General features: G+C 41.2%; 1 protein-coding gene across 4 annotated transcripts in view; it reads left to right on the plus strand.

Moving 5' to 3' along the window:
• Positions 1–23,893, plus strand: part of ccny (cyclin Y) — a 43,937-nt gene that overhangs the window by 10,255 nt on the left and 9,789 nt on the right. Inside the window, exons 3-10 of one of the 4 annotated variants that reach the window (XM_031304740.2) lie at positions 17,825–17,899; positions 19,536–19,556; positions 20,808–20,842; positions 21,037–21,060; positions 21,703–21,803; positions 21,949–21,984; positions 22,813–22,870; positions 23,276–23,395. In XM_031304740.2, coding sequence (XP_031160600.1) covers positions 17,825–17,899; positions 19,536–19,556; positions 20,808–20,842; positions 21,037–21,060; positions 21,703–21,803; positions 21,949–21,984; positions 22,813–22,870; positions 23,276–23,395 — 470 coding nt within the window. The remainder of the gene's footprint in view (positions 1–17,824; positions 17,900–19,535; positions 19,557–20,807; positions 20,843–21,036; positions 21,061–21,702; positions 21,804–21,948; positions 21,985–22,812; positions 22,871–23,275; positions 23,396–23,893) is intronic. The other 3 variants (XM_031304742.2, XM_031304741.2, XM_031304743.2) reach the window with 3 other exon arrangements.

Raw genomic sequence — 23,893 nt, forward strand, 5'->3', positions numbered from 1 at the left:
CGGCGACGCACGTAGCTTGGCCGTGGCTTGGTAGCGCATTTCCCCCCGACTCATTTCCTGGTTCTCTTTCTCCATAAACAACGTAAAATCAAGGAGAGGGTTAACTTTTCCTGTTACAGATTTCCCACCGTGGTCAGAAAGAACATGGGAGACACTTTGTTTCTCTCACTAAGACTATAGAGTCGATACTCGCTCTGAAGCTAATTGCCGTCACTCTCTCACAACACACACTCCCCAGACACACACACACCCATACACACACGGCTCGACGCACACACCAGCGCAAAAGTATGAACATCAGACCACTTACGTAGGCTACGGTGAAATATCCGACCTTCCTGTTGAAAGCATATTGTTTGTGTTTAATCCAGGGTCTGACTTTTAATTAAAAAAAACAGTGGTGGCAGTGTGTTTTTCTTCTAACAACATCATTGCACGCCTACTGACTGATACACTGCCCTCTGGTGGACAGAACATATACGAAGTTTGATACCAATATAAGCCTTACTGAAGGCATTTAATGGTCAAAATATTATTAATAAATATTCAAATATATATTCGAATATTAATATTCATAAACTAACAAACTTTGAATATGATTTTTGGGCAAAAGTCAAAGACCTAATTTAAAGCTACAGACACAGAAATGGCACGTCCTAAGGAAAGCTCATTGTGGGACTGGCTCTAGTGGCTGTAATTCTGCACTAAGGCTGAATTTCAGGAAAGAGACTTCAGATACAGTATTAGGGGACCACTAAGGTCTATATAAAAGAGACTTCAGATACAGTATTAGGGGACCACTAAGGTCTATATAAAAGAGACTTCAGATACAGTATTAGGGGACCACTAAGGTCTATATAAAGAGACTTCAGATACAGTATTAGGGGACCACTAAGGTCTATATAAAGAGACTTCAGATACAGTATTAGGGGACCACTAAGGTCTATATAAAAGAGACTTCAGATACAGTATTAGGGGACCACTAAGGTCTATATAAAAGAGACTTCAGATACAGTATTAGGGGACCACTAAGGCCTATATAAAAAACTTCAGATACAGTATTAGGGGACCACTAAGGCCTATATAAAAAACTTCAGATACAGTATTAGGGGACCACTAAGGCCTATATAAAAGAGACTTCAGATACAGTATTAGGGGACCACTAAGGCCTATATAAAAAACTTCAGATACAGTATTAGGGGACCACTAAGGTCTATATAAAAGCATCCAAAAAGCAGCATGTCATAGGACCTTTAATAGGTGTGTTTGAAGGCAACCCTGTTGCTCCCCTGAGGCTAAAGGGAGCTTGAAAAAGGGGTTTCCCTTTCTGTTTTCTGCTCTGGCTTTTTGTTTCTCCTTTTGATTGTCAGGGCAAGTTGAGACTGCTTGAGAGAAAAAAAAAAACTAAAGGATCTGTGAAATAAATTGTTTGTCTTGGTTTAGTCAGTGTTAAGCTCAGGTTTTGTAAAACAGCTGTGTAGAGATTATGAAGCGTGGGAATGCCAATAGCCTTTGTGATCCAAGTCTTCACCTACACATTTAGAGTGTCTTCCCCAAATATCAAGAGTGTGTGCCTTTTGTAAGCTGGATGAATAAATACTGTGAATGCCCATGGTTGAGTGTCTAAGTAGATTCCCATCAGTACTCTTGAATAGTATAATTAGAAATCCCCTTAAATAATGCAATCTGTGTGTTTGCTTGCCGAAGTGGTGCTTTCAACTACATCCACACTTGGTAACTCGATGGCAATTAGATGTAGTGTTGGGAAGCTCAAGAGATCGTTTGGGCACAGCTGTCAGCAGGCTACTTGCATTACAGGCAAATTTGTGCTGCAAAATGGGAGAGGCAGCTTGTCTTGCTTTGAGCAGAGAGGACAGAGACATCCACATTCTACAGACTGATCAAGTTTACGAGGTTACGCTTTGTGACCATGTTTGACCTTGCTGAGCTCTTCACAATAGGATTTAACGCAGAGATTTACATGCATTACCTCACCTTACACTCTATTCTGACCAAGTGAAAGAGACATAGTTTCTAACCAAAAGCCACTCGTTTGTGCCTGAACCAAATAGAAGAATAATTGGCCAATGTTGAAAAGTCCCAGTGGAACCAAACAGCGGTTAACAGATAAGACAGTGTTGGATAGGGCTTAAGCTTGATTTATGGTCCTGCGGAGGCTCCACGCAGATCTTTCGCCGTAGCCTACGTAAGTAGCCTGAAGTTTATACTTGTGCGTCGGCGTGTGCGTCGATCTCAGCAGGGCTGGCATGTGTGTGTGGGTAGCGTGTGGTAGAGAGAGTGAGAGAGTGACGGCGATTATCTTCAGAGCGAGTAGCGACTCTACAGGCATAGCGAGAGAAACAAAGTGTCTTCCCTCTGCTTTCTGACCACGGTGGGAAATCTGGAACAGGAGAAGTTAACCCTCTCCTTGATTTCATGTTGTTTATGGAGAAGGAGAAACAGGAAATGAGCCGGGGGGGGGAAATGGAACGCTACCAAGCCACGGCCGAGCGACGCGTGTCGCCGCGACGTGTTGTTACATTTTTCGAGAGGTGCACGTCAGGCTGCGGCGTACGTCCGTGTCTCCAGGTACCTACCAACGTAGCCACGGCGTTGATTTTACGCAGAAGTATAAATCAAGCTTTAGTATTATGAGACCAGTGGTATACAGAAGTACAAGTCTGATGGGGATTACAATGATGGTGAAGTTTTAATTTCTTTCATCAATCCTATGACTTTCTCTACTCTTTAGTAATTAATAAAAACACCCTTGTTTTAAAGTTGATAATGATCCATTTATAAAGAAAAATAATGTGTAGATAGTGGTAGTGTATGATCTGCCTAATATCAAAATGTTTTGCATGAAATATGGCTTAATATCAATATCAGTATTAGCAGATATTTCCACACTGGCAACAATTTATGATACACATTTACATATGTATTATATCAGCGTGTGCTTTGAATTCACATGTGAGCTTTCATGTGACTTTTCATGTATGAGAAATTACTTCACAGTCATATGATGCTCTCTTCTGTAGAAAAAAAAAAACAACTCATGTTTAAATAGCTCACTTCTGATATAGTTGGGGAAGTAGAGTAGAGTGAAGCCATGTTGTTGTGCAGATTCTAGTGGAGTCGGGGCTAATTTAGACAGATAATTGAGCATACAGCCATCCAGTGGGACCACAGGCGTTGCTGGTGGTTTGGTGAGCATGTGTGGAGGTAATTACCTGCTGCTGATTGGATGTTGGAAGTTGCCAGCATGGCGGAACAACACCTGACAAGCTATGCAATCAACAACAGATGGCTTGACTGGGCATAATGGTTTGTTGCAATGGTATGCTTCAGTGTAACTATGGTGCAGTGTATGTGCCATCTGTTAATTTCCAGCACAACGACTTTTTTTAAAATTTCATTTCATATTTGAAGTCGCAAAACTATAGAAAGGTTGATATGAACAGCATCCCTGGACCATAGATTTCACTGATAAAAATCCATTGTTATTCTGGTGTGTTTGTGTTGATGTAAATGCATGTGTGCTCATGCCTCTATAGTTTATGCCTCTATAGTTTATAAGAGCCTTTACCGCTACTTTACAACCAAGCCGGAGTAGCCAGTTTTATTGATTAAAGTGGAAGCCGCTCCACATATGTATAATGTTTTGTCCAATTTTGTGTTCAATGTAGCCAGCCAGACTGGCAATCAGATCGCATATTGACGATCTCGAGAGACCGCATTTGATTGATTTGAAAATATAAGCGATCGCCTAAGCCTTATGCAGACACAATGATATTTGAATATTTGAAGACTTATCTCCCAGAATTACGTAACTGATCCCTGATAGGGATGCATGGGTCATGTTGATGTAAATGTAATGTATGTAAATGCATGTGTGCTCATGCCTCTATGGGGGCATGAGTGTGTGCATAGCAACATTTGCATGTGTGCATGCGTTGTGTGGAAATGTCAACACAGACGGAGTATGACAGAGCTTGGCACAGATGGCCTTCCTGTCATCCTCAGCTCCTTCCACAGCTTGACACCGGATGAACCTCAGAGAGAGAGAGAGAGAGAGAGAGAGAGAGAGAGAGAGAGAGAAACCCTCATTGGTCCAGCCAACACATTTCTAACCTTTAGGGCAAAACCCACACTTTTAAGATTTAGAAAAGCTACACTTTAGGATGAAAGGGAGTGAGAGCATACAGTAGTTATAGTAAGAGTTGCCTTTTGAAACATTACATGTCTGTTATATTGAAACATGCATCTTTTTTTACTTCACTTATTTCCCCTGACCCTAGGAATGGGGCATGAGTACATGTCTCCAGGAAAATGTGATTGTTTTAGAGCAGTCATGTAAATGTGTAATGCACAGGTTATTTTAAAGACCATCAGTTTTCTTCACTGCAAGTAATTATTGGAATGTTGTTGTTGTTGCCTGTCCACCCAGCTGCCCCTTTGCTGTCACTTAGTGTGCATACTGATGGATGTTTATGTCTGTGAGAGTGTGCATGCGTATGTGACTACATTTGTCTGTTCATAAAGACACATAAAATGTTTTAAAGTTGTGACATTTCTCAAGATATTGCACAGCAAGGCTTGCTTGCTTTACGTCATCTCCTCAGCTATGTCATTTTCTTTACTGCCAGCTCTGTGCACACATTACTTTCGTGCTGTTTTACCAAACAGTTATTGTCAATGTCAGCACAGCCCCTGACCCCAGAGCTGTGCAGCAGAGCTCTCTCAGCTCTCCTTTTTCATGGTCTGTGCAAAATGTGAGAAAATCAATGTATTTATCGTCCTTCTGCAAACAGATTTTTAGTTTCCGTTTGTCACCATTGTCATTTACCATTCATTGGAAAGGATGCCTTTTGTCTCGGCTAGTTGAACAGCGTGTCAAGGTGTGCATGTAGTGTAAGAAAGCAATGCAATGGATTCTCTTATAGCGCTCTGTGCCGCAGAGTGTCACTCCATCATCCAGCACAATAAGCATCAATTAGTACAGTGTAGGGTAGGAGCAGGAGAGAGCCAGGCTGTCTGTCTGTCTTTGCCTTTGATGGGTCTGCCTGTACTATCTGAATCGTTTCAAGCCAGCGTTGCCTAGTTACAGTGAGCAGAGGATGCAGGGATGGGAGGGAAGGGAAAGAAGGAGGGTGGGTTTTTGGTTCCCAGCTGGGTGCAGAGTAAATGAGTCCTCTCCCTCCCCATGGACTCTTTAAAGCAGCCATATTATGCTCATTTTCGGGTTCATAATTGTATTTTAAGGTTGTACCAGAATAGGTTTACATGGTTTAATTTTCAAAAAACACCATATTTGTGTTGTACTGCACCGTTCTCTCTCACTGCTGCAGATCCTCTTTTCAGCTGGTCTCTGTTTTAGCTACAGAGTGAGACCTCTTTTCTTCTTCTTCTTCTGTACTATCTTTGATTGCACTGCACATGCCCAGTAGCTCAGATGTAGATCATGTCAGCTAGCTAGCTCCATAGACAGTAAAAGAAAGGCTGTTTCTACAACTTCAGTCAGTTACAAGGCAGGATTAGCTGGGAGACTTCAAAATGAGGGTGCACATGTAAGTAGTTCTTTTGTAGATTATGGTGAACTTGTGTGTGTTGTAGCAGTGCTTTGCTATTGAGAACGAGGTAGCATGCTAGCGTTAGCATGCTAGCGTTAGCCATAGCGTTAGCATGCTAACGCTACGAGCTAATGGTTGCGGTTAGCCTGCTCGTTTCGGCTTGTGACGTCACAAGCCGTGCCGATTTTGAACAGCTCACCCAGAGACTGAAGGCAGGACACATTCAGAAACTGTATCTCACTCTAAACAGCATGGGTGGATTTTTTTCAAAGTTTGTATGTGTGTGGAAACACCAGAGACACAACATAACACCCCAAATCCCAGAAAAAGTGATTTTTTCATAATATGGGCACTTTAAAACCTAGCATCCCTTACTTGCTTCTATGTCTAACTCTTGCTGTCTTTTTTTCTTGCTCTCTTTCTTTCTTTCTCTCTCTCTCTCTCTCTCTCTCTCTCTCTCTCTCTTTTAGCAAAAAATGATAAACATTTTGAACACTAGGGGCCCTATCTTGCACCCGATGCAAGTGTCTTTGCTAGTTTAAGACCGACACAGTTGTCAGTTTCCCGTCCAGTGCCCGCGTCGTTTAAATAGCAAATGCACCTGCACCCATCTTTGCGCCCATGGGCGTGCTGGTCTTACAGAGAGGTGTGTTCAGGTGAATTCTTGGAGTATTGCTATCTTGAGGCAACAGAAAGTGATCACGCCATTGACCGACAAAAACCTGGTCAAAAGCGCAACATTTCATTGTTATTTTAACAGCAAATTAGCAAAATGTGCCTAGGCTTATGCAAAGCGCGCGCACACTATGCTTGTTACACACACAGGGAAACGCAGCAACACACAAACATGCAAAAGATTATAAATAAAAATATTATGCTGCAAATCCGCCATCATAATAGCAATGCGCCAAAGTACAAACGCGCCTGGCTTTTAAAGGGAATGGGAGATGATACTCTGATTGGTTTATTGCATGTTACGCCCAAAACACACCTGTGAATTAATGAAGACACTAAGTACAACCCTTTTGAACCATGCGCCCGGCGCATGGACCCTTTTTTCCGCCGTCAAACTAGCAAAAGTGGATTTATACACGCCCTAAACGCACCTGGGCCAGGCGCTTCACGCCGTGCGCTTAGATCGTTAAAATAGGACCCTAAGACTTGATGCTTTTATTTGTCATACATAGACAAAACAGGACTCTGGAAATTATTACAGCCGTTAACTGCATTTTATTGACAAAACTATTAATCAACAAATGAATCAGCTGATGAATCGATATTCTGTAATGAAAGTAATCTTTAGTCGTAGCCCTAATTACAGCTCGCATCAGCTGATATACAACATCGCAAGAAAGTCAGAATATCAAAACGACATGTGATTTGCACCTTCATGATTAAATGTGTCTTTGTGTAAGTGTGGTAATGTTTGCTGCTCTGCACTTCACACACACGACTTGTTAATTAAACAGCGTTTCCAGCACTGTAGTGTGTTCTCTCTCAGCATTTCTGACGATGACGTTTCTGTCTGTGGCTTGAGTTCATTTGTCTCTTCACCGATTGTGCTCGTCTCTGCTCATTCTAACTCGCCATTTACTTTTCTGTATTCCAAACAAGTCAGTTGTTTCAGCTGAGGGAAGCACACAGGACCTTTTTTTTTTCTGGAAAAGACCAGACTCTATGTTCAGAACAGAAAATGTACAGGCTTGCATGATTACATTACATGTGTAGGCTGAATCACTATAGTTTCAGAGGAGAAAATAGCAGAATCCACATTTATGTTAGGCAACTTTATGTCTTAATGTCATTAGTGTACATAGCCTCAACAAGCAGATGGAAGTATAGCAGCTGATGTTGCAATGTCATTACATTAAACTAGACTGTTAGACTTAAGTGCCTGGGAAAAAAAATGAGCTACTGGCCTCACTAAATGAAATGTCGATAACTATTTGTGAGTGTAGCCACTTTCTCCTTGCCTTTGCAACATCTCCATCTGTCTGCTCTTGCAACATCATTCGCTGCTGCCTCCTTTATCCCCTGGGTATACTATTATAGCTTTGAGAGGTGACAGAAAACATCTCCTTTTGTATTATGTTGTGCTCTGTCTGCAGCATTTATACTTTTTTTTAAAATTTCTTTGGGAAAACTTTTCCTTCTCTTTTCTCCTCTTCCCTGCTCTGGGCTGTTTCATTTCAGCGTCACCTAATAACAGCCATCCGTCAAGTGTAAAAGTAATCAACAGCAGGGCTCCACATCCGACACATCAGCATACATAGCCAGGTACACTGCCAGGGAATGTCACTGTAACAAATCACTGTGATGGATTGTAGGAATGTTGGGCTGGTTGATCTAATGTAGACCTCCTAACACAGAGCTGTAAGGCTGTACTTTTGGAGCTCCTTACAGGGTCTTTTGGTCATGTGAGTCCAGGATGTTTTCCTGTCTTGGGACAGGATATAGTGAAACGGTCTCTCAGCGTTTATCTTTCACCAAGTATTTCACTCAAGTGGCACAGCCACACTTCCCACTTGTTGTCACGCCGCTGTGGCTTTTGACTTACTATCGACTGCTGCTTGTAATCTTGCACACATATGCCTCATCTTAAGACATATTAAAGTGGAACAGGTGGAAAAGTGGAAACAAAATATGATGACTTCTGTGTTGTACCAAGTGAATGATCTGAAACTGAGAAGTTGGTATGATGCTTATAATCAGAGGCTTGTGAACACACGCATACGAGTCGTCAGAATGGGAATATGTTGTTTGTAAAGTTCAGGTGAAGTTTCCTCTACTCATTCCCCTCCATCCTCTTGTCCCCGTGGGCTTTTCTTTGATAAAAGCTCAGCTCTTTTCCCGTGATGAGTCTGCAGCACTGCATTGAGTTTGGCAGCTGTTGTCGATCAATGATACGGGGGGGGGGTGGTTTAAGCTGTTAAGAAGAGCTGTGATGCTGCTGCTGGGGGCTTGTTGTGTGTTGTGTTCATGTAGTCGTGTGTACAGAAAGCTAAAAGAGGGTGAGTCATTAAGCATTCGTCTTTCATTCCCTTGGTTTCCCATTCATTCAGTATCTCTAACAACTGTTAACCCTGCCTCTCTTTTGAGTTTTAGAAACTGAGTCCAGAAATGAAGTGGCAGCTAATTAGTCCATCAAATGAAATGCGTGTGGCGAGGATTGAGGTGGTTAAAAAAAGGCACTTTGTTTGATTTATCTTTACTTCCACACATTTCCTGACTATAACAGTCCTTCCAGAAAAATGCAGAGTTTTTTTGTGATTGTTGCAGGCAAAAATCCTTGATTATGCTGCAGGTTTTCTTAAAAAATGCAATGGAATATGCGGGATATTTATGCAATGAAATTGCGGGAACTTGCAAAAATTGCGGGAACTTGCAAAAATTGCGGGAACTTGCAAAAATTGCGGTTTCATCATGGCTTCATCGCGGGGTTTGCAGCTTTGCGATGATGTTCACGACGCGTTGTTACGTCACTTCATAACGTTCCCATGGCAACAGGGGAAAATGGCTGCTCTTGTGTGAAGTAAACGCAACATTTTTCAACTTTCTGCTAAGATATATGTGACTTCTTTGCAACGAAAATGCGGGCCGGGGATTATGAAATCATGCAAGCCCCGCATATTTTGTGCGGAAATCGGCAATTTATGCGGTGAAAGTGCGGCGTATTTGAAAAAATGCGGCCCCCGCATAAATATGCGGACTTTGGCTGATTATGCATTGAATGATGCGATCGCATAATCGCGTTTTTTTCTGGAGGGACTGACTATAACCACTGGAATATGAGCAGATGGGATATTGCTATTAAGGTGTTTCTCTCCATTAAAATCGTATCAGTGCAGCTTTAACTCTGGCCCGCTCCTTCTTATCGCACACACTGTTCAAATGAAAACACAGCGGCTGTATCATTAAGTGATACAGTGGCGAATGCCATAACACAGATAACATACTTTCACAGAGGTGCAGGGAGTTCATACCTCCGCTGTGCTCTGCAAAGTGTTTGGTTATCCAAGGTGAGAGCCACCTAACTGTCGAGACCTGCCATCTGTCGCACATTCACAGCGAACACCTCATTCACTGACAACGCCCACTGAGTGTGTTAACGTCAGTGTCCTCTCTTTTTTGATGTCTCACTTTCCTTCTTTCTCACATTAAAAGACACACACAAACACTTACATAGGAGTGTTATCAGGGCCGACTCCTAGTATCATGCGGTGCAGCATTCGTGGAGTTTGCGCTGTGATAAGTTTGATCTGCGTGGGATTACACCAGAAACAAAATGACGATAAAAGTTTTTTGTGTCATTAATAAAAAACTCTATAGCAGAGTAAACAATTTATCAACAGATTATACACAGGAAACAATGTAATGTTTCTTAGAGCAAGATAGGCTTCATCATATTTTCCTCTTGACTTGTTTTTTGGGTAATTACAGACAGCTAAGCACGTCTGTCTCGGAAGCGTTAATCAACCACCTGAACCCGACCTGACCCAGACTGTGTGTGTGTGTGTGTGTGTGTGTGTGTGTGTGTGTGTGTGTGTGTGTGTGCGTGCGCGTGTGTGTGTGCGTGCGCGTGTTTGAGAGAAAGAGAGAAGGGAAGGACTATTGCACTCAATGTTTCTGTAACTTATTAATAACTTACGAGCACTGTTTTGCCATCCACTTGTCACATTGCTTAAATCTACATCAAAACATAAGTTCTGCATCACATTTACCCTCTCGCGCCCCACCTGTCTTGCCCCACACACTTTGAAAACCGCTGGATTACACTTGCACTTAAAAAAAAAAAAACATTCAGTAAAATACTGAACCCCAAGTCCGAAGTTACAAAAACAGTATACAATGTCACACTACAACCATGCAGCTGTTCCTTTTAACATATGTTTTTCAGACAGCAGCTACAACTTGTGCTCCTTTCTCAAACACTCCATTAGGAGATGTGCTGTGTGCGTCTTATCAGAACCATGTGGGCGTATTGTTTGATAGCATGGTGCTGACAGCCGGGCGGTGCCGTGCTGTGCCATCTGGATCCCCTCAGGCTGGAAAAGCTCAGCAGGCAGCTAAAAACCAGCAAAGGGCCTTCCTGTCTAGGCTGATGTTGCAACCCGAAGCCACCATCATGAACGGCTCACAGGGCAGGCAGGCAGCGTGCCAACAGCTAACCACAGTAATACAGATATTCCTGTTCACAATGTAACTAACAGCAGTATGAAGGCTATCAGTTTCCTCTGGTCCTGCAGGTGGTTGCAACTGGTCGAGGTGCATGTTTCAGGGCTTTCCTGGTTTCAAAATGAGTCACGGGTGGCAACTGTGATCTGCTGAACGTGGATTGTTTTTTTTGTTTTTTTGAATAGGAAGAAAACTCAAACATTTGCCAAGTCCTACAATGACTATAAGTTATCCCTCCTTCCTTGACTCTGCATCAGAATTAACAGTAGGGGTTTAAGGCAGTTACACACCAACCAGACGGCCGACGCTCGGCAGAAAAGGCAGTTGGACTGATCAGTCTCCCCGAGTTGGTCAAAAAAGTGCCTCTGAACACACCAAAGAGACGAGACGTAATACGTCTCCATAACAGCAGGCGGTGCTAATCTGTATTGTCGGTATTCTATTGTATTGTATTGTGTTGTTCTAATGAAAACCGGCAGCTGATTGGACGAACGCGTCACGTGGGTATGTTTTCTCCGGAAATTCAAAGACCGACTGTCATGGCGGCTCGTTCAGAGTACGATCTCATATTGTACTAAAATAGTTAACCGAAACGTGTTTCTGAAAACATTTTAAGCAAGAAATAGGCCGTGCAGTTGCTGAATCTGTCTTCATTTCAGATCAACAAAGGTCAGTTTAAAAGATTTTCGTTGGATTTTGAGAGGCTTAGTCACTCTCATTCCGCTCGCCATTTCCGGGTGAGTCCCGACTGCCCTGTCTCCGACTGAGCATGTCAGGTCGGCCAAAATGGAGGCCGAAAGAACTGAACACACCGAACAGACTCGAGTCACCGACGTCGGCAGACTGTCCAACGGCCGCTTATCGGCCCGGTGTGTAGCTGCCTTAATACACAATGCTGACAGATTAGAAAAATGGATCTCTGTGATGCAAGCACTTCATGCAGCCAAGTGTAGCTGCTAGCTAGTATGCTATGGAGGAGGAAAATGAATTCGACCAACTCAACCTTTTGTTTTTTCAATATCGATAATCTCCTGGAGAAGAGATAGTGATGATTTACTGTTTTTATTCATACTGTATGTAATTGACAGTTTAGCTGACAACTAGTCTTGACAAAAGTTGTGCAAAACATGAATAATACTAAAGTCAATTCTTACAGTTTTATCTATTACTAGCAGTAATGTGCAACAGCCTAAGCAATGCTCCCCTTTGATGAATGGTAACAATTTGTCATACAAACAAAATATTTATTGTTAAATATTATAAGTAGACTACCATGTTATAATTCTCTGATGGCTAACAAATGTATATACTATCATGGCATATATCATCATATGGCCCAACCCTACCCTCTATTTATTATTGTATGTTTGTGCAGTCTTACACGACTGTCGCTGACAAGACAATTAGCTTGCATTGGGCAAACACGCAGAAGTGCTTTCTCAGAGGACAACTATGGGAATAAGAGCACTGGGTTGTGTCCTATTCAGTGTCCATCTTCTTTTGGCTTTGTTCTCCATCTTTCTATAGGTGTGTTTGTGTGTTTTCTGCAGGGTTTCTGTAGTAGAGTAAGTGGTGGAACTTAAAACGTGTCTGGCTTAAATCCACACACTGACCTATTCCCTCCACTCTTTGTTCAGCCTACCTCCCTAACAATGTGTAAGCCCCTACTTCATTTCCTCTCCGCTTCCTGAAACGCAGGAAGTTGGGTGCTTTCGTCTACCCCAGGTTGGAGAAAACTGGGGAGGGTGGAACCATACCAAAGGTCACTGACACTGGCCATCTAGAGGGACACTCCCGGGGTTTGTGGCCAGTCAGCTTCCTGTGTTAAAAATGTGACATCACCAGGAGTTCAGAAAAAGGGTGTTCCTCTCTAAATTACAGTATTTAGGTGCAATTTTAAAGAAGACATTTCTTATCACTCTAAACTAAATGTTCGCTTTCAACACTTACTTGTGACTGTCTGATGTGTCGCATATGTGATTGCATTATGTGGTACTGCGCACTAGTGTCACTAACAGTTGAGCAGCGTGTGTGTGCAGCGTCGTTAATCCACCTTCAGTTCTCCTTCACTGTTCTTTGCTTCTTCCCACACACCCGTCTTTTATTCAGCACCGTGTGTCACTTCCTCCTACATCATGGCAGTGTGTGTGTGTGTGTGTGTGTGTGTGTGTGTGTGTGTGTGTGTGTGTGTTTGTGTCCTTTGAGGCTCTTTAAGTGGCTCTCAAACACAAAAGGACAGTAGTTCAAAAGAGTTTGGACACAATAGCAGTGGCTCGCATGTGTAACCTGCAGTGTACAGAGAAAGGCTCTGTGATCTGAGGTATGCTCTGTAGTCATCATTACATAGTGTGTTTTAATGGTAGATCTATACTGAAGTTCCACCCATGCTCATTTTCATAAGGTTTTATACTGAAGCTGGTTGACCTTTTCTTCTTAATTTCCTCTCGTCATTCTCCCCAATTTCTCCTCACATTTGCTCTCATCTCTCTCTGTCTCTCTGTCTCTCTCTCCCTCTGTTCTATTTTTCTTTTTCATATCCTCCTCCGCTCCCGTCCCATGTCAGTTCTTCTTTCTTTCTTTTATCGCTATCTCTCTTTTCTCTTCTCGCCGCCCCTGCTGTTTTCTCCCTCTCATCACGTATCAAATCTGTCACTCTCATCACTTCATTTTCAGCTCCCTTGACCTTTTTCGCCCTTTTCTCTGTCATTATCAGCTCGTCACTCATTCTTCTGTCCCTCCGTCTCTTGGCATCTGCTTCTCTTTCTCTCTATTAGTCTACGTGGGTGTTGGTGCCTTCTAGGGATGCACCAATCCGACTTTTTCAGTCCCGATACCGATACCGATGCCTGGGCTTTGTGTATCTGTCGATACCCGATACCGATCCGATACCGTTGTTGAATTAATAATACACTGTATACCTTCCACCTTATACCTTCCTTCCACCATGTGGAAGAGACTAAAGGCACCAGACTTTCCTAACTAAACATTACTTTCCTAACTAAGACAAAATAACAGATGTAATGTATTAAATTCTTATTTATTTGTATACTCAACTCTTCCAGCATGCAACACACGTGCGACAGAGGGGGAAAAACTTTTCCGATCCCCGATCCAGCTATTTTGTCAACATCGGGACCGATATCAGATCTTAATATCGGATCGGTGCCTTCTGACCCTTCCTGTTTTACTGTGTGTGTGTGTGTGTGTGTGTGTGTGTGTGTGTGTTTAGTTTTCTTGCCTGTGGTGAGGTTTTAAAAGTTATTATTACAGTCTTCGTCAATGATTAACATCAATGATTAATCTGTTTAAGGTTGTTCAGGATATTAAATTCTTCCTTCACCAGGCCACCGTACATTTTCCGCAACCTTGGAGATATAATACCAATCTACTGTTCAAACAGTGGTTCTCTGTTTCATTAGCCACTGCTATGAACTGCAGGCTTAGAACACAGTGCAGGAATCAACCAAATCCCAACTCTTTTTTTGTTTATAATGTAATAGTAAAAACTCTTTCTGTTTCTGCCCGTGGGATTTAACCAGGGCAAAGAACTGAGACACAGAGTTGATACTGATATGTTGAGCAGCCAGCTGCCCTGTCAGGCCTACAGTGTCTGTAGCTGGTTCTGGTTTGGCAAACACGTCAACAACAAGGGAAGATAGTTTACAGCAAAAATTAAAACAAAGACAAAACAAGATTTCTCTTGGAACTTGGGATGGGATTTTTTGACATTTTACAGGCTCAACAATTAATCAACTAATATAGAAAATGCCAATAGAATTAATCAATAATGAAATAACAAATTTGTGCAGCGCTAAAAAAAAGCTATTTTACTTTGTTAAACACCAGTTAGCCAGAGGCAGTCATGCTCTCTTTAGCCATCAGAGGTTTAACATGTGACGTGTAAAAAATAAAAACTTCAAAAATGACATTTCAGAAGGTAAAACAAAATCAAATCGATTAGGTAACATCAGAACAATGTGATAATATTCGGAAAGATACAAATACCTATTACAAGAATTGAAACATGAAAGTTTAGTTACTTTTAATCTGAAAATTATTATGTTTGTATTTAACAAAAATGCAGACTAATGCAGAATTCCAGTCTTAAATGTGGTTGTAGAGGTCCTAAATATACGTGTTTTCATGTTTAACTCAGTTATTTGGACGTTAGTCTGATAATTTTTTTCTACTTGCTTCACACATCTGAAAACAAGACAAGGGCAAAACCTAGTACATGGCTGGACTATGTGTGGTCAATGTGCTTAATTGTGGCCAAATTGTTACAGCGATAGTCAGCGGTGGTGTCTATAATGTGAATATATATATATATATATATATATATATATATATATATATATTATATATATATTTAATCTTCATCTGTAGTGCTCCCTGTGGTGTGTGTTACTTTGTTGTGTACTGAAGTAGCATATCACATGACATGGTAAAGATACGTTTGAGATAAATAAGTGTTACTTTGTTAAACAGACCAGAGCAGGTTTTACCCCGTGACAATTATGAACCACAGCCTCAAATGTTGGTCTCGAGGAGCTGCAGCATTTATTCATAGTCAAACTGAAACCTAAACTGTACATTGACTTCTTCTCTGCTCTCTTCGACGCACAAACGTTAATAGTTAATAGTTAATAGTTGGATTAGCTGGAAACTGAAAGTGAAAGATAAGTCCCACTGGCATCCTTTCTTTGCACTACTTTTAGAGGGTTTAATTTGAGATGGTTTCTCCTTAACAATGTGCAGACCTACTTCTTAGTAGTTTAATCTTTTACTGGGTTTACACTGGCGCTGCCCGCTTCCTCCCGGCGCTGCCCCCTTCCTTTCGCCACCTATGTTAAGCATTTGTGTTGTTGCAGTAATCATTTCAGCATGTCTTCTATTTATTCCATAATCGAATCTTGCAAGAAAACACACTGATAATCTATTGTAAATAGGGCTGGGCGATATGGAGAAAATCAAATATCACCATATTTTTGACCAAATACCTTGATATCGATACCGCAACGATATTGTAGTGTTGACTATTGGTGTTTTTGCAAAATATTTACACAATGAGATTTTTGATGAATAATCATCAGTAATGTGGATATAATGACTAAGTGGGTAAAGGCAAATAATAGAACAGTTACAACAGTCTGGTAAGTTCAGAAAGATCACTTTACTGTAATACAGCCTTTAAAACCAGGAAAAGACAACACTTATGCCATATTACGATATTAGGATATCCAAAATCTAAGACGATATCTAGTCTCATATCACGATATCGATATAATATCGATATATTGCTCTAATTGTAAATGATATAGAAGACATATTATATATGATATAAATGATCTGATTCTGATAATTGATTAAAAATGCATCTGCTGCTTGCCAACCTTTTTAAATGTTCCCCTGGAGTTTCAATTCACCTGATTTTTACATGATGTAATATCAAAACCTGTCCACCCACTTCAGTCAGGAACACTCGTCATAGATTTAACCATTTATTGCAACAAATTGAAATCCAGTTATACTTGGCGCTGAAGGCTCTGCTCTAATAATGCTCACTGGATCAGCTGAGCAGCATGCTAAGCTGAAACAGGGAGCACGATGCTGAAACCCCCCTGTATACAAGAGTGGTCCCAAATCAAGACATTTAAAAAAAGATTTTAAACTCTAAGTCATGTTAACACTCTAAACTAGGAAGGTGGAGGCTGGGGTGGTGGAGGCAAGCTTTGCCAGCAGGCTGCAGTGTGAGGCAGCATTGGTGTAGCAGGGACCAGTGAGGAGCAGGGAGACATTTAAATGGACCGCCTTGAATGAATGAAGAAATGTATTTCAGACATATATCAAACATAAACCCAACAAAACATCAAAGACATTTACAAATAAGTTAAATAAGCAAAACATTCAATAAACATTAAGAGACATTAACGAACATACACATGTGTTGATGTGAGAATGGCTGTGATTGGTTTGTGACTGATAGAAATGATAATTCAACTAGTGGACATATGACTTCCATGTCCTGCATGACCTAACGCAAACTTAATTATATTTATTTAGCAATAAACATCACTGATGTTTGTAATTGTTTTTTTTTTCCTAAATTACATATGCCTACTTGTTCCACACATTTACTCGTGTCTGAAGAGAGAGAGCGACAGAGAGTAGGCAGACACACACACACACACACACACACACACACACACACACACACACACACACACACACACACACACACACAGTGGCGTGCCGTTCATCTGCACGTAGCCTACTCTTCCTGTGCTGCTGCTAAGCCAATGCATTAAAAGGTTAAAATGGGTGACAGCAGCAGCAACAACATCCACCGTGTACTGAGGAAGTTGATCAGCTGATTGATAGGTGACAGCGGCGGTAAAAGCCTGTACCTGTCACGCCAATACATTTTGAAAGGACAATGGCCAGTGGGGAAACAGCAACACTGACATCATCACACCTACTTGGACCAATGGTGGAACTTCATCACTCAGTGACACAGGGACAGACCTGCTGTCACAGTTCATCAGCTCGAATGCTCAAAGATCTTTTTCTTGTGATTTATTGTGTTTCTATTGCCAGCTACTTTCTAATCTGGTGGTTGAGACTAGGTGATGTGTGTGTGTGTGTGTGTGTGTGTGTGTAGACAATGACCTAAAGCAAATCTATTCCTTTCAGGTGTGTTTGCTTAGCACATCGATTTACAAACCGCCGATTACACAGCGCTGGGGCAGCAAACTGTCGGCTGACAGATCGTTTTTCCATTTAGTTCAGTCCTTTGCAAGAGAGGACGTTAAACCCTAAAGCCAATCCCACACGTTTAACCTCAGAATGTTTCAGTCCCATCAGTACATGTTGATGGTTACTGTATATTGTGTTGAATATCATTTCTTCAAAAGAACTAGTTCAGCTACTGAACAATATGTGCCAGAAGTGTATCTTGGTGGTTGAAGTTTTCAAAATGGTATTCAAACTAGTTTGGAATTAAACTCATTAAATCAAATGTCTATTTTGAATGCTGCTGCCTGTAAGACTAATATTTTGTGTCCTTATTTTTTCAGACCTGCCCATGGAGTACAACCCCTCAGATCATCCCCGGGCCAGCACCATCTTCCTCAGCAAGTCACAGACTGACGGTGAGCGCTATGAGCACCTTGCATTTCTCCCAAACCTACTGTTGAAACTCTGACAGTTAAGTAGGTCCAAATATGCATAGGGGATTGTTAGTAAGTGTGTTGAAAAATTGCAAGGTGTCTGCCCTCGCCATGTTAAAATACGTCTGGGGCCGTACTTGTATTCGGCATGCACAAGACCTGCGTAGATGAGGTTGATGTAGTTTGAGGCAAGGTGAAGTTGTGTTTTGTGTTATTGTGATGCATGTTTTTGACTCTAGAAACTCTAGATACTAGACAACCAATTCTGATATTGTGTAATTCTTTCAGGTAGTGTCATCTACGGCTGTCTGGAAAGAGTTCCTAATGGCCTTAGCTTTTGGTTGATTCAGCTCTTAGCCCTCTGATGGCTGAAGGACCACTAAATGCATTCTGTCTGAAGGCTGCAGCTTGAAATATGTCTCGTGCAATTGTAAAGCAGTGTGAAATGATGCATGCCTCATCCAGTACCTTGACCAAAATGCATGCAATGAGCACCAGTCTATTACAAAATAAGCAAGCACATCATACATGCTTGGATACAATTGCACACAGCTTTCATGTCGTCACCTTCCTAAAATAATTGCCTAAGTCATTTTTTGACAAAAAGTATTTTTTTGCCTAAATCATCTCCTCATGGTGCTGGCCATCTCTGGTAAAATTGCCTACATCCTCAGTTGAACAGGTCTTGTGATTCTACAGCTTTAGTATAATGGCCTATGTCAAGCGTGTGACTTAGGCCGTTTAGTTTTTTGTGTTTTCTGAAAAACCTGAAACAATGACTTAGGCCATTATTTAGGAAGGTGACGATGTGTAAATCATGAAACCTACAGTAAGGTGGACATCTGTATAATGGGTTAGACACACACATTTCAGATAGTTTCATCAAAGATCTACAGTAAAAAAAGTATTTTTTTATTATGTTTCCTCACCACTTTGCAACTCCTCATGCATCTCCTTTTTTTTTTTTTTTTTTTTTTTAATCAATTGCCATTGATCCTCAAAAACGCTGTTGAGAGAAGTCATTCAAAGATAAGCATTGCCATATGTAGCAGATTGCACATTAAGCAAGAACGCAGTATCTTTATGTTTCAAACTCATGCAAGTCAAACGATGGCACATGCCGCCTGCTTTGTGGAAAAGCAAGCTGTTCCATGGATGCAGGGGATTTCAGATGTGGAGCAAGACAAAAGTACTGTCGATCAACATCCTTTTATCCAGGCTCCTGTGGAAATGTTATACCAGCTGCCTTTGCATCAGATCTTTTGAGTCAGGCAGAGAGGACTGATCCTGTAGCAGTCTGGACCCTTCAGAGTGACAGTAATGTATTTGAATCAACTGAAATGTGACTAAGTTGGTTTCCGAGATTTACTTCAGCCATAATCTCTTTACTTTGATGATAAGAGGCTTGATATTGTTCCATTTGCACACACTGGAGAAACGCTGGTTCAGCTGAAGAGTGTGTAGCCTGAAGGCTGATGTATCGATCTGATATCACAGGTGCTGTGTTATTAGCCTTATCGAGCTCTTGTGTGAACGTCTGCTGGCCTGTTTTCTTAACATATTGTACACAAATACTGATACAAGATACAGAGACAACTTGGACTTTGTGTTTTTTCAGTTGCCGTGCCCAACAAGAGAGGTAAGCATGTATGTGTCTGGTCTCTGTAGGCGGATAGCACTATGCTCACTGTGTGTTTGGGCTTGACTTTTCATGTGGTCTTAAGCTTTCTTGTATTCTCGTACTTCATCTGTATCATTTTTCTGTTAGCGGGTGACGTGCCTTCACTGCTCAGTTGCTGATGTCTTTCTCTGTGTGCGTGTGCGTGCGTGTCGGTCTGCACGTCGGTCTGCACTGGGCTGCAAAAGAATTGTGTTGTCATTACTGAAATGACACATGACATATTTTCCTCACCAGCAGCGCTTAAGAAAGCTTTTCTACAGAGGAGGTGTGAATGAAATATAGGATTCCACTAGGAGTATGAAGCTGGGATTTGACATGAGCATCACAACAAATTGTATAGACAATGTGTTGTTTTTTCTTATTTCAGAAATCAATTCAGAAATCAGCCCTAATTATGGCGGAAGAGTCTGCAGCTTTTTGCTAGAAAGCAGTGCACCCAGTCGCCACTGCCCAGAGGAAAAAAAAAGCACATAACTCGTGCATTAGAGCATGTGTGTGTCAGAGAGGTGAGAGACAGACAACGCCGGGGTGAGAGGCGCCAGACAGCTCACTACGTAACTGTGATGCTGCGCTCTGCATCTGCTCCAGTTTGCTTTGCCAGCGATCTTTTTTCCCTTGTGTGTTCTCCTACAGAGCGAACGTATAGACACACATGGATGCACAAACACACACAACCGCCTGAGCGCTGACACACAGCTGTGTGTGTGTGTGTGTGTGTGTGTGTGTGTGTGTGTGTGTGTGTTATGCCATGCACTCAGTGAAGTGAGCTCTGTAAAACTAACACATCCCCACGTCCATTATGCAGAATTAGCATTCGTATGAACAGAAATGGAAACAGTAGCTATGCCTCATTTAATTTGGACTCATGTAGGCCAAAATGATGAATGGATTAAATAATTAGCTTGCACTCATTCCCACACATTAAACCACGCTTTCCAATGTAGCAGGAGAGAGAAGCCATTTACAGGATTCTTTAATATTAGCTTGCCAAAACTGCCATGCTTTGTTTAATGTAATGTAAAATAATGAGAGAAAAAAAACCCTTGCCCATTCAGTATTTTCTCCAAAGTAAATGGTAATGCTAGGGAACCGATACACCCTGGATAAATGCTGCTCCCTGTCTGTGAGGGTTGTGTACTGCAATCATACTGAGCTTGAAGTGTTGCTGCCTGACACCGCTTACACCTGTTCTCTCATCTTCCTTTTCAGTTCGAGAAAAACGGAAGAGCCTTTACATCAACCATGTAAGTAAGATAAAGGACATTGTGTATGATACATTAATAAGGGCAGTAGTGGATGTTACACAAAGGCTTAAGACCATGAGGGTTTTTTTTCTTTTCTTTTTCAACTCTCAATTATTTGGTAGTGTAATATAATTGTAAGTATTGTAACGGTGCAAATGGTGATTTTAATGTCTTGTATTTTTTTTTTTTGCAAGTTCACACACATTTCGGAGAACAAGGTAAAGTCCTCAAAATAACCACTAAAATAATCCAATCCTTTGATCATTGTCCAGCCCTCTTCAAACTACACGGATTCCGCTTGTAGTCGTAGCCATGTGGTCAATGAGCTCAAAGATGCCGTTAAATGTCCTTATTTAGATTGAGTGACAACAATTTCATCACATCATGGTGTAGTTCATCTGTGTCCATTACTCACTCAGGCCAAAGTGCAGCAGTTGATAAAATATGCACATTTCTGTGATGAATCAGTGAAGTGTTTATCTTGAAAAGAACAACCATTATTTAGAACTTGAGCAAAACAAATGGAATTACAGTTCCAGTTGACATGATAAAGCTGTGGTCCAGTAGATGCAAATGAGGAAATTCAAAGAAAGTTCATCAGGAAATGGAAGTTTGTGGCTACTCTGAAGATGCGCTCCACCATAAATGCCATCCCAGCATGCAGCCATGTCAGGCGCCGACAGAGGACAGACAGAATTAGTTTGTGGGCTCGCTGTACAGGTGGCCTACTTTCCATGGCTGGTACAAGGCCTCTTGGCTGGTCCCAGTATGACTGAAATAGAGAGTGACGTGTGTGTGTGTGTGTGTGTGTCTGTCTGTCTGTCTGTCTGTCTGTCTGTCTGTGTGTGTGGGAACTCCAGCATCATCCAGGCCCGGTGAGACGGAAGTACAGCTCATGTTCCACCATCTTCCTTGATGACAGCACTGTCAGTCAGCCCAACCTCAAATATACCATCAAATGGTAACTACAATACTGTTTTTTGCCAAACATAATCTAATGTTCAATCTCTGTGACATAAGGAGGAGAAATATTTTGGCTTATTTCCATCTTTTTCTGGTTTTAGTTTAAAAATGTCCTTTTTGTGTGTGCTTTTTTGTCTTTACAGTGTCGCCCTCGCAATATACTACCACATAAAGAACAGGTATGTTATAGGGGTGGGAATCACCAGTGGTCTCACGATACGATATCATCACAATACTTATGTCACGATACAATATTATTGCGATTTAAAACATATTGCAATATTCTGCGATATATTGCAATTCATTACCTTTTTTCCAACTTCAAATGATGTCCCCAAAAGGAAACTTTGTCAACATCTGTTTTATCTAAAAAAAAATACATTTCTCTGTTTGTTCATCTCACTTCAATTTTATTGCTGCAAAATGGGATTATCAAGCAGACAGACTGACCAACACACATATAATAAAAGATCGATACTTGGCGTCTGTGTATCGATACAGTATTGCCACAGAAAATATTGCGATACTATGCTGTATCGATTTTTCCCCCCACCCCTAGTATGTTACATCTTTTCATTAATTTATTAGTTCTTATTAAGTTATTTGTTTCTCTCCGTCTGTGTCAATTTCAAAATCCTGCATCAATTATCAGCATCAGAGGTAAGCAGACAAAGATAAATCTTGGCAGAAAAAAATGGCCCCTTTTGGCTCCAAAGCTTGTGTGAAAGGTCAAACTCTTTCAGCATTGTGTCATTCTGTCTGATAACTGACTGGCATCCTTCTGCAATAAAATGTGGTCTTGTAGTAGGATGTAGAGAGTATACATCCTCTCTTTGTCTCTATTTACTATAACTAGTAGGAATCCCATGTAGTGCTGCTGTTTGAAGTGCAGATACATCCACAAAAATGGCAATCTGATGTCATATTTTAATTGAAATGAGTCTCATGCCATCTGTTTTTCATTTCTATCATACCCTGATGTTCCTCCTATCTGGTTGTCATTCCAGAGATGTCAACGGAAGAATGTTGTTAGACATTTTCGATGAGAAACTGCACCCGCTCACGGTAAGGCTTTAACTGAAGATATATTTCCATTATGTGAGCGCTGTAGAGCTGTTAGGACCCATCAGCAAGACAAACCGCACATGCTGATGAGCAGCATAAACTGTATGATACTGGATCAAATAGAGAGAAAATCTGTCTTGTAATCTCGGGAGCCATCTGGATCATTGAAATGTATTTTCAGTCTTTTTTTTTTTTTGGCTTAACAATCGCAGGGTTTCACTCCAAAAATGTACATAACCACTTTGCCTCAAAAAGTACAAACCACTCTACTGAACATGAATACTCATTTGTAAGCGAAAGTCTCAACTTGCAGCGTGTGTTTCCATTTTTGGTAAACAATCACATCAGATGCTGTGAACAGAGTGAATCTTTCATTCTCATTTTGTCTGTTATCTTCTGTTCTAGAAGTCTGAAATTCCTCCTGATTATGACAAACACGACCCTGAGCAGAAGCAGATCTACCGCTTTGTTAGGACGCTGTTCAGCGCCGCGCAGCTGACTTCTGAGTGTGCCATTGTCACATTGGTAAGTGTGTATGTGTATTTCAGTGCTGACACCAGGAGGGAGTGTTGCCTCCTGATTCTCTTTTTGCCCTCCCTAGTGTCATGTGCTGTCTTCTTTCTATTGCCCTCCTTAGACTCTTTTCACACATTTACACTACCGCTCAAAAGTTTGGGGTCACTTACAAATTTCCATTCCACTAATATTACAGACATAATACCAGCTGAGATCAGTTGCATAGTTTTTTTTAACCAGGGCAGCAGTTTTCAGATTACATTATGTGCTTACATAATTGCAAAAGGGTTCTCCAATGTTTTCTCAGTTAGCCTTTTAAAATGATATCAGATTAGTAAACAGAATGGGCCTCTGGAACATTGGATGAATGGTTGCTGATAATGGGCAATGTAGATATTGCATTAAAGATCAGCCACTTCTTTCTACAACAGTCGAGAACCCTTTTGCAATTATGTAAACACATAATGTAATCTGAAAACTGCTGCTCTGATTTAAAAAACAATGCAA

This window comes from Sander lucioperca, chromosome 1, assembly GCF_008315115.2.
Source record: "Sander lucioperca isolate FBNREF2018 chromosome 1, SLUC_FBN_1.2, whole genome shotgun sequence".
Lineage (NCBI taxonomy): Eukaryota > Metazoa > Chordata > Actinopteri > Perciformes > Percidae > Sander > Sander lucioperca.